General features: G+C 30.3%; 1 protein-coding gene across 3 annotated transcripts in view; it reads right to left on the bottom strand.

Annotated features, from left to right (window-relative positions):
• Positions 1 to 1,310: 1,310 nt before the first annotated feature.
• Positions 1,311 to 14,151, bottom strand: part of Drak (Death-associated protein kinase related) — a 471,225-nt gene continuing 458,384 nt past the window's right edge. For all 3 annotated transcript variants that reach the window (XM_075298611.1, XM_075298610.1, XM_075298612.1), the window contains exons 3-6: positions 7,328 to 7,540; positions 7,083 to 7,258; positions 6,703 to 7,021; positions 1,311 to 6,590 (exon numbers count right to left, since the gene is read on the bottom strand). In XM_075298611.1, the coding sequence (XP_075154726.1) occupies positions 4,502 to 6,590; positions 6,703 to 7,021; positions 7,083 to 7,258; positions 7,328 to 7,540 (2,797 nt within the window). In that variant the 3' untranslated portion in view covers positions 1,311 to 4,501. The remainder of the gene's footprint in view (positions 6,591 to 6,702; positions 7,022 to 7,082; positions 7,259 to 7,327; positions 7,541 to 14,151) is intronic.

The following is a 14,151-nucleotide window of genomic DNA, read 5'->3' on the forward strand; positions in this document are numbered from 1 at the left end:
GCAAGTAAAACTCAGTTACCCTATTGTATTTTCTGTTCTCCTGTTATCTCTGTGTATTTCCTTAAACAAAAAAAAAATTTAAATGAAAATGTATTAAGATCAAGCATTCATAAGAGGTTGGGGAAAATAGGAATGTATTTCGATCCATATAATTTCTCCCAAAAATTTCATAAATACAAAGTTTTGGTCAATAAAAAAAATTTTATTTAATTTTTTCGTTAAAAGTTCTCATTTATTGGGGAATTTCACTTGAAATTGGGAATTTTCGAGGAAGAAAGTAGTCCACTTTGGGGAAAAGTATTTCAAAAATATTGACAATAATGGTTATTGTATTCGTCTTGTATTGTAAGTACAACGCCGTTAACCTATTACATTTTCTGGTCTTCTGTTATTTGTGTTTCTAAATTTTTAATTGACTCCGTATCTTCCTACATTGAATCAGAAGAGATGCATTTACAATTTTCATCAGACCTCTTTGTATCTTTCTGTATGCATATTTATGCAACCTCACTTTTTACCTCGACGATGATAATTAAGCGATTATAAATAAACGATTCACTCGGAAAATTACCAAAAATAGAGATATTCAGTAAGGAAATTAATTACTGAACACAGAAAAAAATTTCATGAAACTTTTTCCAATTAGTCTTAATTGGGTTTTAAAAAAATATTCAATTACAAATTTTATTGATTCAACAAATTTTTTAATTGAAACAAAAATCAATCACAAAAATTAATAGTAGGTATTAATTAATTTTTTAATTGGATCAATTAATTTTTTAATTGACTTTAAATTAATTTTTAATTGATTTACATACCTACATTTTCAAGATTTTAATTCATAAATATGTGTACGCAAATATTTTGGTTTCTTTTCTGGCAAACGAATATTTCATTTATTGTTAATTTTTTTTCATTCAAGCTAAACAAAGTTAGTTTGTGACAAACCATAAATAAAGATTTTTCACCAATGAACAAAAAAATACTTCGTTGGTCCAAAATTTCGTTTCGGACGAAAGCATTAGGTTTGTGTGTGGGAGTTATATTTAAATCAGAAACAAAAACGTTTCACCTTACGCCAAATTTCCAGATGCCCGAAAAATCGATGTGTTGCATACTAATTTAGCGGGTAATTACTTCATTGTGTTTTATCAGATTATTTTGCTATAGTTTTAAAAATGGTTTTGAGAGAAGTGTATCATCAAAATTAAATAAAAACATATTAACTAAAAATAAAAAGAAAATTGTATTAAAAAAAGAAATTACATACAAACTGTTGTTGATTTCAAAATAAATATGGTGTACAATGGTTTTCTTGTTTTTATGCATTTTATTAAGTTCATCTTCAGTGTGTGTGTGTGGTTTTTGTATAACATTTTTCTTAAAAGTTTCAGCATTTAGCAAAATAATGATATTAATTAATAATTAGTGTAAGATATAGAGGGTTGGTATACTTAAAAAAAGTGGATAACTAAAAACTATAATTTCTTCTTCCTCTTGATTTCATTTAATTATTTTAATTATATAAATTAATTAATATATGTATATATAATAGATATATAAAGTATTTTTGTTTTAACTTATGCTTGTTTTTCTTTCACAAAACAAGCAGTTTTTAAACAATCGGGTTTTTTTTTTAACATTAGCTAAAATTTAAAAACAATATTTTTTTTATTTAATAGATAAGAATTAAGCATTTCAGTTTTGTTTTAATTATTTGTTTTTTATGTTTTTAATGAATAGAAATTTCTTTAAGGGAATTCATATAAATTGAGGAATTTTATATAGGTTTCAAAAACCTTTACGATTTTTAAGATAATTAAAAGATCATATTAATTTCTTTTATTTCATATTTAATCAATAACAGTATTTTTGGAATTCCCCCAAAAAACAAAAGAATGGTTCCTTGTGGAATACTTTCAACAAAACCATAAATATAAGCAGTATATAACATAAACTTATTTAAAAAATACAGAGAAAATAATATTTAAGAATAAAAATAGATTTGTAGTGGATTTTCGAATAAACAAAAATATTTTCCAAAATAGGTACTTACATAAAAAAAACTCAATAAGACATTTAATTAAATACATATTTTAAATTTGTTGATAAGCTTAAAAGAAAATATGGAAATAGCAAAAAAAAAACATTAAGATCGAAAATAATTTTTAAATTTAAATTAAAAACAAAACAAATCACACAAAATAGAGACCTTTAGGGAATTTAGGGATTGATAACATGGGTAGCAGCAATCACAACAGAGAAAAATATAGAGCATACATATTTTTCATATATAAAATATATAAATTTAAAAAATAAAGAACTTAGGGAATTATTTTATGATTCAGCGGATATACTGGTTATCATTTAATTTTACTTCGCTTTGTATTAAATAAACAAAAGAAAAACAATTTATTTAATTATTTTACATTATCAACTAGCTTTTAAATAACTCATGCTAAAAAATGTTTTTAATATTCTCCTTTATCAGTATGGTGTTTTCGTTTAGATGATTGCCTGTTTTTGGGTTAGCCCCCCTTAGATGATATGCTTTTCGAAATCAATAAAAACTTCCCTAAAAATTGGAGTATAAAATATTAGCAAAATATTATACTCGATTTAAAAAAGGATTTTTATTTTTCTATAGATGTTTTTTTTTTTTCAAATCGAAAAGCGATAAGGATTCCTGCAACTTTAGTAAACCAGCTAAAGTGTTATCCACTTTTCCTAAAACACATATATACGTCTATAGCTTATTTTCAATAATATGGATTAGTAAATATTTTGAAAATAAAAAGAATAAAATTGTGTTTTATTTTGTGGGAAGCTTTACAATAAAAAAAATAATAATAAGTCTGCAATTAATAGAATGAAGCTACTTTGTAAAATTTTCCAATCTTAATTGATTTAATGATGGATTGGAAACAATATGAGTGCATATTATTAATTTCAATTAAAGCCGATCCTGTCGTTAAATTCTTTCAGCAGATTTCCTATAGCTTTTTACCTAATAAAACTGCCAAATTTTTTTGGAATAAAAAATTTTATATTATTTGCTATAATGGCCAAATTTTTTTAAAGGTTTTTCGGGGTTTCAATAAAGCCATAGAATCTACTGAAAGGATTTAAAAACAGGATCGGCTTTAATTGTAATTCAAAAATTCCATCATTAAATCAATTAAGAAACCCCGAAAAACCTTAAAAAATTTTAGCCTATTATAGCAAATAATATAAAATTTTATATTCCAAAAATATTTGGCATTTATATTAGCTAAAAAGTATGCAAAAGCTATAGGAAATCTACTGAAAGGATTTAACAACAGGATCGGCTTTAATTGAAATTCAAAATTCCATCATTAAATCAACTAATGATCACTCTAACTATTTTCCACATTCAATATGGATTGACGATAACAGAACGAATTCCCAAATACCAAGTTTAGATAGGGACCGAAAAAAATTCGTGTTTTTTTTTTGTAATAACAAACTTTAGACAAATGCTGGAAATAAGCAATATGTTTTGGCGAATATCGAATTGGTGGCGATATTTTATTTTTTTGCCGAAACACTTTCTCGGTTCCCTATTAACTTCTCAGAAGCCTTTGATCACTCTAACTATTTTCCACATTCAATATTGATTGACGATAACAGGAAGAATTCCCAAATACCAAGTTTAGATAGGGACCGAAAAAAATTCGTGTTTCTATTTTTGTTTTGTAACAACAAACTTTAGACAAATGCTGGAAATAAGCAATATGTTTTGGCGAATATCGAATTGGTGGCGATATTTTATTTTTTTGCCGAAACACTTTCTCGGTTCCCTATTAACTTCTCAGAAGCCTTATATGACAATATATCAAGGTAAACGGTATGGAAATTATATTGAAATTTGGATTTTATGGTAATAGGAAATCTACTTTATAGGACAATGTATCAAGTGAGGCTTGTAACAAATTGACTGTTTTTGGTAGGCTAAATATAAGGAATGAAATCTATGAAGCAATAAACTTTCGCCTAATATAAATCAGTCCTCAGGCCATAAAATATTGAGTTTGTATTAAAAAAAACGGCTAAGGCCAATTAAATGACAAAAGTTTATCGTTTCCAAAATGACTCTTTAATACCCCCTCCTCTACCAATCACCTAAAACAAACACCAAACACACATCTTAGAATTTTTATTATGTGATTGAGAGGGAGTTATGATTCCTTATGTAAGGGAGCCCCTTTCCAAAAACACCAAAACCCTATTGACAATCATCTTAAACGAATTCTTCATAGGGTACACCTCCACCACCACCATCTGTACAACATAAAAAGTAACTTAAATACTTTCTTCGTTTTTTTGTTAAATATTTATAATATGAATAACTATTATTCCTATTACTATTACTATTATTATTACTTTTATGCTTATCAATGTTTTTCTCCCTATACTACATGCAACATAAGAAACGATGAAAGAAACTTTTGGCATTCCTTCGCGCCCTAGAGGCCCTTAGCTAACAAATAATACCCTGATCTAAGCTCAAACCATTTGCAGCAGCTCCAGAATTTTTCACCACACCATGATGATGTAGATGATGTGAGTGTGGATGATGATGATGATGGTGGTGGGCATGGTGATGATGCGAATGGTGGTGGGAATTCAAGAGGTGATGCTGCTGCTGTTGTTGTTGATTAGAGCCAGTGAATAGCATAGCATTGGATGATGAGGTGGTCATTGTGGTGCCATTACTACTGGCGGAGCTGGTAAGGCTACCATTACTGCTGCTTCCGTTAATCAAAGATTTGGTGCTCTGACTGAAATTGGCGCCGCTATTACATGATGTTGTTGTTGTTGTGCCGCCATTCTTATTGGTGGCCACATGTACCGTTGTTGTTGTCGTTGCATTAGACGAGGGATGCCTGCATCCATTGTTGGCCATATTATTACTACTACTACAGGAATTGCAATAAACACACATTGTTTTAAAACTATTGCTGGCCAGAGGTGGTATGGAAACGGGGGCCGATGATGAGGTCATGCCTAGTTTCTTATTATGGTGTATAGCCGTTATGGGTTCAGAGGCTCTTCTCGAGGAGGTATTATTGTTGCTAATAGTAATGGCCGTCGAATGTGTTAGCGGAGGAGATTTACTGCTGCCGCCGCCACTGCCACCATTGAGGAATTTCGTTTTCGTTTCGTTTGCTACTTTCAAAGGTGACTGCTGATGATGCTGTACCAGTGATACCTGATGATGCTGTTGTTGCTGTTTCGAACCATTGGTGGCAAATTCTGGTGGGCTGAGGGGCTGTTCACCACCTTCTAATTGAAATTTCTTCACTAAAGCCTTAACAGAGGTGGGAGATGTGTCCGAATTTGGTGCCTTGCGTATAACTTTGGGTGTAGTAGGAGCATCTGGGAAAAAAGAAGTATTGTTGTTGATATTGGTGGAAGTTATAGTCGAAATAGAAGAAGCTCCAGAAGAAGCTGGATTTGTTGTGCTGGACATGGTGGTACTGGTGTTGGTGGCAGTATGTAGTGATGGCATAATATTTATTAATTTTTCATTGGAGGATAACGATGAGGGGTTGGTGGTGGAGGAGGACGAGGACGAGTTGGTGCATACCATTGCTGCCATTGTAGGCAAGGTAATGGTGGCCACAATATTATTTGGATTGATATTATTACCCATAGAGGGATTTATAAGAATGGTTGCTGTGGTGGTATTAGATTGTGAGACAGTTAAATGTGGTTTCTTCATGCCAGGCGTTGGTGCAATTTTCTTGGTGGTTAGAAAAGTATTTTCTTTATTCGACTCGGACGATTGACGTCTGGCCGGTATATGGAGAAATTGCTGTTTTTGCTGCTGTTGTTGCAATTGCAATTCATGAGGTGTCGATGTCATTGTTCCTAATTGTGTTGGTGTCGTTGGTGGTGGTGGTTGTGTTGTTGTTGTCTTGGGAAAGTGTTCCTGTGATTTCTTTGATGTTTGAACACTGCCCAAGGGTATGGTAATGGCTTTTGTAGCTGGCACATTATGAACCACTGTAGTTTTGGTTGTATGGTGGTGATGATTATTCTTGGTACTGGATGTAGGGGATTTGGTGAAGCCACCATTGATGTGACCATTCACATGACCATTTGAATGGGTCTTTGTGTGACCGCCATTCATATGATGATTGCTGGTTGTGGTGTAACCATTTGAATGACCATTTGTTTTGCCATGTTTGTTATTGTACGATTCGGATGATGTCAATAAATCATCTTCCTCTTCGGAATTGTCTACACTTATAGCTTCGGGTTTTGTTGCATTAACTACCTCATCATCGTCGTCATCGGCAATATTGTTGGTGTGCTCTTGGTGATTCATTTCAACACTTTCCTGTTCCGCAATAACAACATTGCCAACATCGATGTCTTCGTCTACAGCTCCAGCATGATCATCACTATCATCTTCGTCTTCGTCCTCCTCCACGTCCTCTGGGCCAACATCATGGTCCAATTGCTGCTTATTACTCAGTTGGCTATTGAAAATATGTCTATCGATGCTACATTCGTCTTTAAGCCAAATGTGTTCGAGACATCCTGCAGCAGTCATGCGATCACTGGAATTTACCCAAAAAAAAAAAACAAAAATGGAAACAAATTAAAAATCAATTCTCCAAAAGCTTTCGAATGAATGATATTCATTCGATTCAATCGACAATTCGAAATTACCTTGGCTTTATTCGCAATGCTTTGCGTATGAAATCAATGGCTGCCGATGAGACGCCTCCAAATAATTTATCCGGAAATGTTAGTGCACATTGTGATATATTAAGGAAGGTTTCCTGTTTGGTATCTCCCCCAAAGGGGGAGAAGCCAGACAATAGGACATAGGTTAAAACACCCACCGACCATATATCGGTGGACAATGACAGGGGTTCATATTGTAAGACTTCGGGGGCAACATAATCTGGTGTTCCGACAATTTCACGAACATTGGTACCCTCGGTAACAACACGTGAAATACCAAAATCACATAATTTTAGACCCTCTGGAATACAAGAAAAGAGGTGTGAGTGGGACTTAACCCCTAATCCATCCAGTATACTTACCCTCAACACGTTCCCCTCTTAATAGAATATTTTGAGGTTTTAAATCTAAATGGACAATGGATCGTTTGTGTAGAAATTGTAATGCTTTAAGTACTTCACGCATACATATGCGTGCTTGGCCCTCATTGAGACATTCTTCATTGTCCAGAAATGTTTGTAATTCACCACCAGTCGCTCTGGAAAAAAACAATGGAATTTGATTTTGGTTTCAATTTCGAGAGCTCCATATCTCTGTGTCTACTTACAATTCTAGAAGAAGCGCTGTATCGGAGCGTGACTCGTGTACTGCATTCAATTTGACAATATTATCAGCTTCATTACATAACATCAGTACGGCTATTTCATGTTTGATTTCTTTGTCTGATGATTGGGCACGTCTTCGACGTTTCAGGAATTTCGCTGCAAAATGAACTCCAGAATTTTTGTGTATCGCACGGCGTACGGCGGCAAATTTGCCTCTGCAATGAAAAGAAAGAAAAGAAAAAGGAAAATTATTACAAATTTTTACAATCAAAGAAATTTGATGGTAGACATTTAAATTTCACTATAATCATTAGTTTTCACCCCTTAGACTCAAAGGATTTTTTTAGTAGATCCAACGTAAAAAGCTTCTATAACAGCTAATATCTGGTAAAAAAAAGGGAAATCAGTCACTGTCTGCAGTAATATGAAAATTGTTTGGATAATTACAAATTGTACACTCAAGAAAATTTGTTGGTAGATACAGATCCCCAGCAAAACAAGAGCTTCCAAAAAAGTAGTTTGGATCCCCAATTTGCATCCGGAAGTACAGCAAACTTGGATAATCTCCAATGAATTTTACATGGGCTTGTCATAGGGCGGAAGTATTCCATTTTTGGATCCTTTGCATTGCTCTAGAAGTTGTCACTTGAAAGTTCTTTGATGAAAAAATGATGAAGAAATTAAAAAACCAAATATTCTTTTCCAATTTCACTTTTTATTTTTATCAGAATTTTTTTTGCACTTTTATTTTCTTATTATCAAATTGAAAAACTTCTTCGCTTCCACCGGGGGTTGAACCTGGCACCATAACAGAACGCCTTAGCACACTCAGCCACAAACGCCATTGAATACGATGCATCAAAATGTCTATTCAGATGTTTGTGATATGAACACCACGGCCTGACATTTTGACTACTTCCTGAGATGTTCTTTATTATTATTATTATGAATGAAAATATAAAGAACGCTGGTTCAAATCTCACCAGCGGCAAATTTTTTATTAAATATTAAAAAAAAAAAATATATATATATATATATATATATATATATATATATATATATATATATATATATATATATATATTTTTTTTTTTTTTTTTTTTCTTGAGATGATCGATTTGCAAAGAGGAGAAATAAACTTTTGTCAAAATTTTCTATAGGAATAAAATTTTAACAAAATTTTCTATAGAAATAAAATTCTGACAAAATTTTCTATAGAAATACAATTTTGACGAAATTTTCTATAGAAATAAAATTCTGACAAAATTTTCTATAGAAATAACATTTTGGCAAAATTTTCTATAGAAATAAAATTTTGACAAAATTTTCTATGGAAATAAAATGTTGACAAAATTTTCTATAGAAATAAAATTTTGACAAAATTTTCTATAGAAATAAAATTTTGAAAAAATTTTCAATAGAAATATTTTGATAAAATTTTCTATAGAAATAAAATTTTGAAAAATTTTTTTATAGAAATAAAATTTTGACATACATTTCTATGGACATAAAATTTTAACAAAATTTTCTATGGAAATAAAATTTTGACAAAATTATCTTTAGGAATAAAATTTTGGCAATTTTTTTTTTATAGAAATAAAATTTTGACAAAATTTTCTTTAGAAATAAAATTTTGACAAAATTTTCTATAGAAATAAAATTTTGACAAAATCTTCTATAGAAATAAAATTTTGACAAAATCTTCTATAGAAATAAAATTTTGACAAAATTTTCTATTGAAATAAAATTTTGACAAAATTTTCTATAGAAATAAAATTTTGACAAAATTTTCTATAGAAATAAAATTTTGACAAAATTTTCTATAGAAATAAAATTTTGACAAAATTTTCGATAGAAATAAAATTTCGACAAAATTTTTTATAGACATAAAATTTTGAAAAAATTTCTATAGAAATAGAATGTTGACAACATTTTCTATAGAAATAAAATTTTTCAAAATAAGATTTTTTGTTTGGTACAACGGTCGATGAATACAAGCGGATTGAAACCATATTGTGATGTACATAATTCAATAAACTTCGAAGGCTTTTCAGCAGACTCTATGTGCTTTTTTTTGCAAACTTTTCTGCAGTGTCTACTAATAAATTTATTTGGGTGTAATGACTGTAGTCTCAATATATTTATTATTTTTGTATTTATATTTTTTTAATTGAAATTCATTGACTTATTTATATATATTAAATAAAATTCTCCATTGATCCATTAAATTAATATGTATTACCAATTTATTATCAGAGAAAAGTGAAACCTATTGTTACATTAATAAAATATAAAAACGCACATATTAAATTTTCATTCATAAATTTTTGCTTATGAAATAGTAAAATAGAAAATATTTTTTCAATTTTTACATTACGACAATCTAATGCAAAATCTACAGCAAATAAGCGTGGCTGGCTGGAAACCAGCCAAACATAAACCGGTAATGTTTGTATTTTAGCTATATTTTTTTTTTGGCAAGTTTTTCAAGATTTGGTTACTTAGCACATAAAATAGAAATTAATAAGAGAAAAAAAGAAACAAAACCCCATATGAACCAGCTGGACACTCTCGAGTTGATTCTACTTTACGTTTTGGTGAATGAAATTGTCGTGGTGATCTGTTATTCTGTCTGGTAGATGTCGTTGTCTGTCCGCCGTTCAATTGTGTATAGTTTTGTTTGTCTGTTCACCTTTTTACTGCCAGTCGGTCTACTTTTCTGCTTGGTCTAATGGAATTGGAATTTTCTGGCAGTGGGAAGGAAAGAGAAAAATTTTTTTTGGGTGTTTATATTTTGAAATGATCAACAAGTGGTTGTTATATGATGTTGTTTATATTTATTTTTTTTTTTGGCAATAAACAAGAAACATTAAAGAAATAGCTACAAAAATTGCCATATCGCTTGAATGGCATGAGACAAAATTACTAGACTAGACATTTTGGAATAATGAATTTGTTTATTGTAATTATATTGTTTATTGTCTATATTATAGTACATTTATGACATAAGTTAATATAAAATGGAATAATTAAATAAAAATATTATTTACACATAAACCCCATTTTTGCCTTTAACCACAAACCAGTAAAACAGAGCTTCCAAAAATTTGTGATCCGGAAGTAGTGCAAGTAGTGGATCATCATCATCCCCCAATGAATTTTTCATAGGATTGTCATAGCACTGCTTTAGAAGTTGTGCTTTGGAAGTTCATTTGAATGAATAAATTAAAAAAAATGTTTTTCACCAATTTCACAACTTTTTATTTGATCAAAATTTGTATATTTTTATTACCTAATTTTTAAAATTTGAAAAACTAAAAAGGTTACATCATATTCCCCTTTCAATTCCAAGCTGACTTTTCGATTCTTTTCCTTAAAAGCCGATTAGTCGATTTTGACCAATATCAAAATCGATTGTGGGAAACAATAAAAGTCGATTAGTCGATTTATGTATATTTGATTGATTAGTCGATTTTGAAGATTGCCAAAATTTGCCATCGATAAGTCGAAAAGTTAATTTTCGACTATTGTATCTCCTCCACCACACCAATGAAATGAATTCGAGATTTCAAGTAAAAACAAAAATCTTACAATTTTTAATACTAAATTTAATTCTCAATAGAAAATACTTGAATAAAACTCTTACTTTAGTTTATCCTATCATCACACGTTCGTAATTCTTGAAGTTCTATTAAATAATGATTTCTCAGAATATTTTCAACGACAGTCTGGTCAATAATAAAAAAACCTAAGGAACACTAGCAGCCTTCTTGCACCATAATCATGATGTGCCCAAGTGAGCGTGCAATGTGTCTTCTTGGTGGAAAACAATTAAACAAGAAAAAAAAAACAATTAATTAAAGATTGAATTCAATGGCACGTCTCCCAGAGGAACATTAACAAAGAGCCCGACGACATGGAGGGAATTTTCACACACAAAATAACGTTTCAATTCGCCGTGGTTAATGATTGTGACGGAATGAAAGAATTCTTTATAATGAAATAATTAAAAAAAAAAACTAAAACAGATACTAAACGAATGATTATGGGAAATATACACGGCAAAATTAATTAGTTGCAATTTTAAAATTGTATTACATAGAAAGAAATACTGGAATGCTAATGATTTGATCATATTTGGAAGGAAGGTTTAAATAATTAATAAAAATAAATGCAGTATTAAATTATATAATTAAATCAATATCCTGCAAATCATGTTAACAATTAACTAGTATATAGGAAAATCTGCCTACATCCCATCTTTTCTATTCAAATTGATCTTTCGAATTTGTGGTTAACTTTCCTTTAGTTGTTTTTGCTCGCTATCAAAAGTTGATTAGTCGATTTTGGCCAGCTACAAAAACCGAATAGTTGATATTTATCGATTTTTAAATAAATCAAAAATCGATTAGTCCATCTCACTTGATTTTGAAGTAAATCAAAAATCTATTAGTCGAATTCCAAGTCAACAAAATGTCGACTTTGACTTTTTCGATTTTCGACTTTTATATGCCTAATATCGGAATTGTCACATTTGGGCACTTGGAAAATAACTTTATGAAAGATGTTTAATACAATACATCCACTATTCTGCTACCGTAAATTTAGTAAAAAATCCAAAAGCATCGCAATAATAATTTAATATCGTGCAGCAGGGATGGAAAATGCAGTACTATAGTACTTTATTCAATACTTTTTCACCCCGGTCAGTACCGTAGTACTCCCGCGAATGATTTAGTAACTTTTGTATAGGCATTTTTGAGTCGTTATCAGATTTATGGTACAATAGCTTTGACCAAATATTTTAATATTTTGAGAAAGTTTTAGTCGAATGTTTTAGTCGAAAAAGAATGCCATTTTATATTATCGATTTTGTATTTCGGTAGAAAATTTTGGCAAAATTTTATTTCTATATAAAATTTTTGCAAAATTTATTTCTATAGAAAAATTTTATTTCTATAGAAAATGTTTGAAAAATTTTATTTCTATAGATATTTTGTCAAAATTTTATTTATATAGAAAATTTTGTCATAATTTTATTTTTATAGAAATTTTTTTTCAAAATTTTATTTTCTTTAAAATTCAGTCTAAAGGAGCTCTTGACAATAATTTTCCAATGAAATTTTTGTTGAAATTTAGTAAAAATTACCTTTTCGCTCAAAAAATACCTTTTTTGTACTTTCCTAAAAGTTGTATTTTCCATCCCTTTCGTGCAGTAGTGACTGGGTCGAAAACCTTTGTAGTTAGTACCCTACATTCTGTCATTATTTATATTCATAATTTATTATGGTTATAAATATTATAAATACATAAATAAATATCGTGCAGTAAGTTTTGCTGTGGAAATTTCAGCCAGATTGGAAAGGTCCAGTGCCACACATAAGTATTGGCACAGCAACCTAAACCACATAGTGGTCAGGGTATCTGCGACAAAATGTGCCTACCAGAAATATTGATTTTAAGCTTCATAAAATATATACCGATCGACTCAGAACCACCTCCTGAGTCGGTTTAGCCCTGACCATGTATTTGTTGTTCGCAGTATTTAGGCCGTTATTATTAACCGATTTGGTACAGTGTTGATGTAAGTATAAGGGAATATAGGTACAAATAAAACAAAAAATTAGTCCATTCACTGTCTAGACTGTTTGATGATGCTATCGAACAAAAAGGAATGCCCAAAAAGTACTAAATGTACAAAAAAAAAACTAATTTAGATCTACCTGTGTCAATACTTTTGTTCCTCAAAAAATTTACCTTTTTTAATTTTTGTAATTTAAATATTGAAAGAACAAAAATGTTTCTAAAATAAAAAAATGATGTAGATTCTTAATGCAGTTACAATCCAAATTAATTTAAATTAATTTTTTAATTAATAACACGGAACATGTTTGTCGCAACCATGCTATTTTATCGAAAATTATGTATCTGATTTCGCAAACAATTTATATGTTTGCCTAGAAAACCAAATTTTTGCGACGAAAATGTTCCATATTCACCGTCCAAAAATATTTTGCACTTGAAACAAGTTTAGAGTGATTTTATTTCTTCTTTGCGTGTACCAGGTACAATTTCAGTCTGAATTCAACTCAATTCCAATGTTGATACTGACATTAAAAATATTCGGAAACAAGAAAAGAGGAAAATTTTAGCGACAAATTTATTGTATTTCTTCGTTGTGGAAAATTGTTTCGCCAACCGCCTATCGCTATGGTTATGTTTACACACTATGTTGAAATATAAATCTCCACTTTTCGTAAATGTTTATTCATTCATTTTGTGTAGGCTATGTATGATACTTATCGCATCACCCTCGTATAGGCAATATTGTGTATTCTTGTTTTTTGGCAGTCATTACATATTTTAATAAGAACACCACATGAAATAATTTTTTTTATTGACTCTGGGTTACTTGACTAGCATTTGATTGGCAATATCTCTTTTTTTGTTTTTGTGTACTCTCCAAGTTTATATCCGATTTGCTTTTGTTCTTCATCGTATTGATATTGTATCGATGTATTGATGTATTGTGCCGGAAGCATTCAACACTTAGTCGCCGCTTCATTTAGGTGGCACGTACTTTGTCAAAGGCGTTGTTTTTATTTGCCGCCGACATCAGTGTCTGCTGGACGTTATGTATCTCATTGTAGTTATTATTGTAAACACTATATTTGTTGGTTTTATTCCAGCAAATTGAAAACCAGTTAGAGTTTCATCTTCTCCAATTGTAATGTTTCTCAATGTTTACTACTAATGTTTACTACATACAGGGAGAGAGAGAAAGAGTTAACAGTACCAAAGAGTCTTGTACTTGTAATGGTTATTT

The sequence above is a fragment of the Haematobia irritans genome, chromosome 3, assembly GCF_050003625.1.
Source record: "Haematobia irritans isolate KBUSLIRL chromosome 3, ASM5000362v1, whole genome shotgun sequence".
NCBI lineage: Eukaryota > Metazoa > Arthropoda > Insecta > Diptera > Muscidae > Haematobia > Haematobia irritans.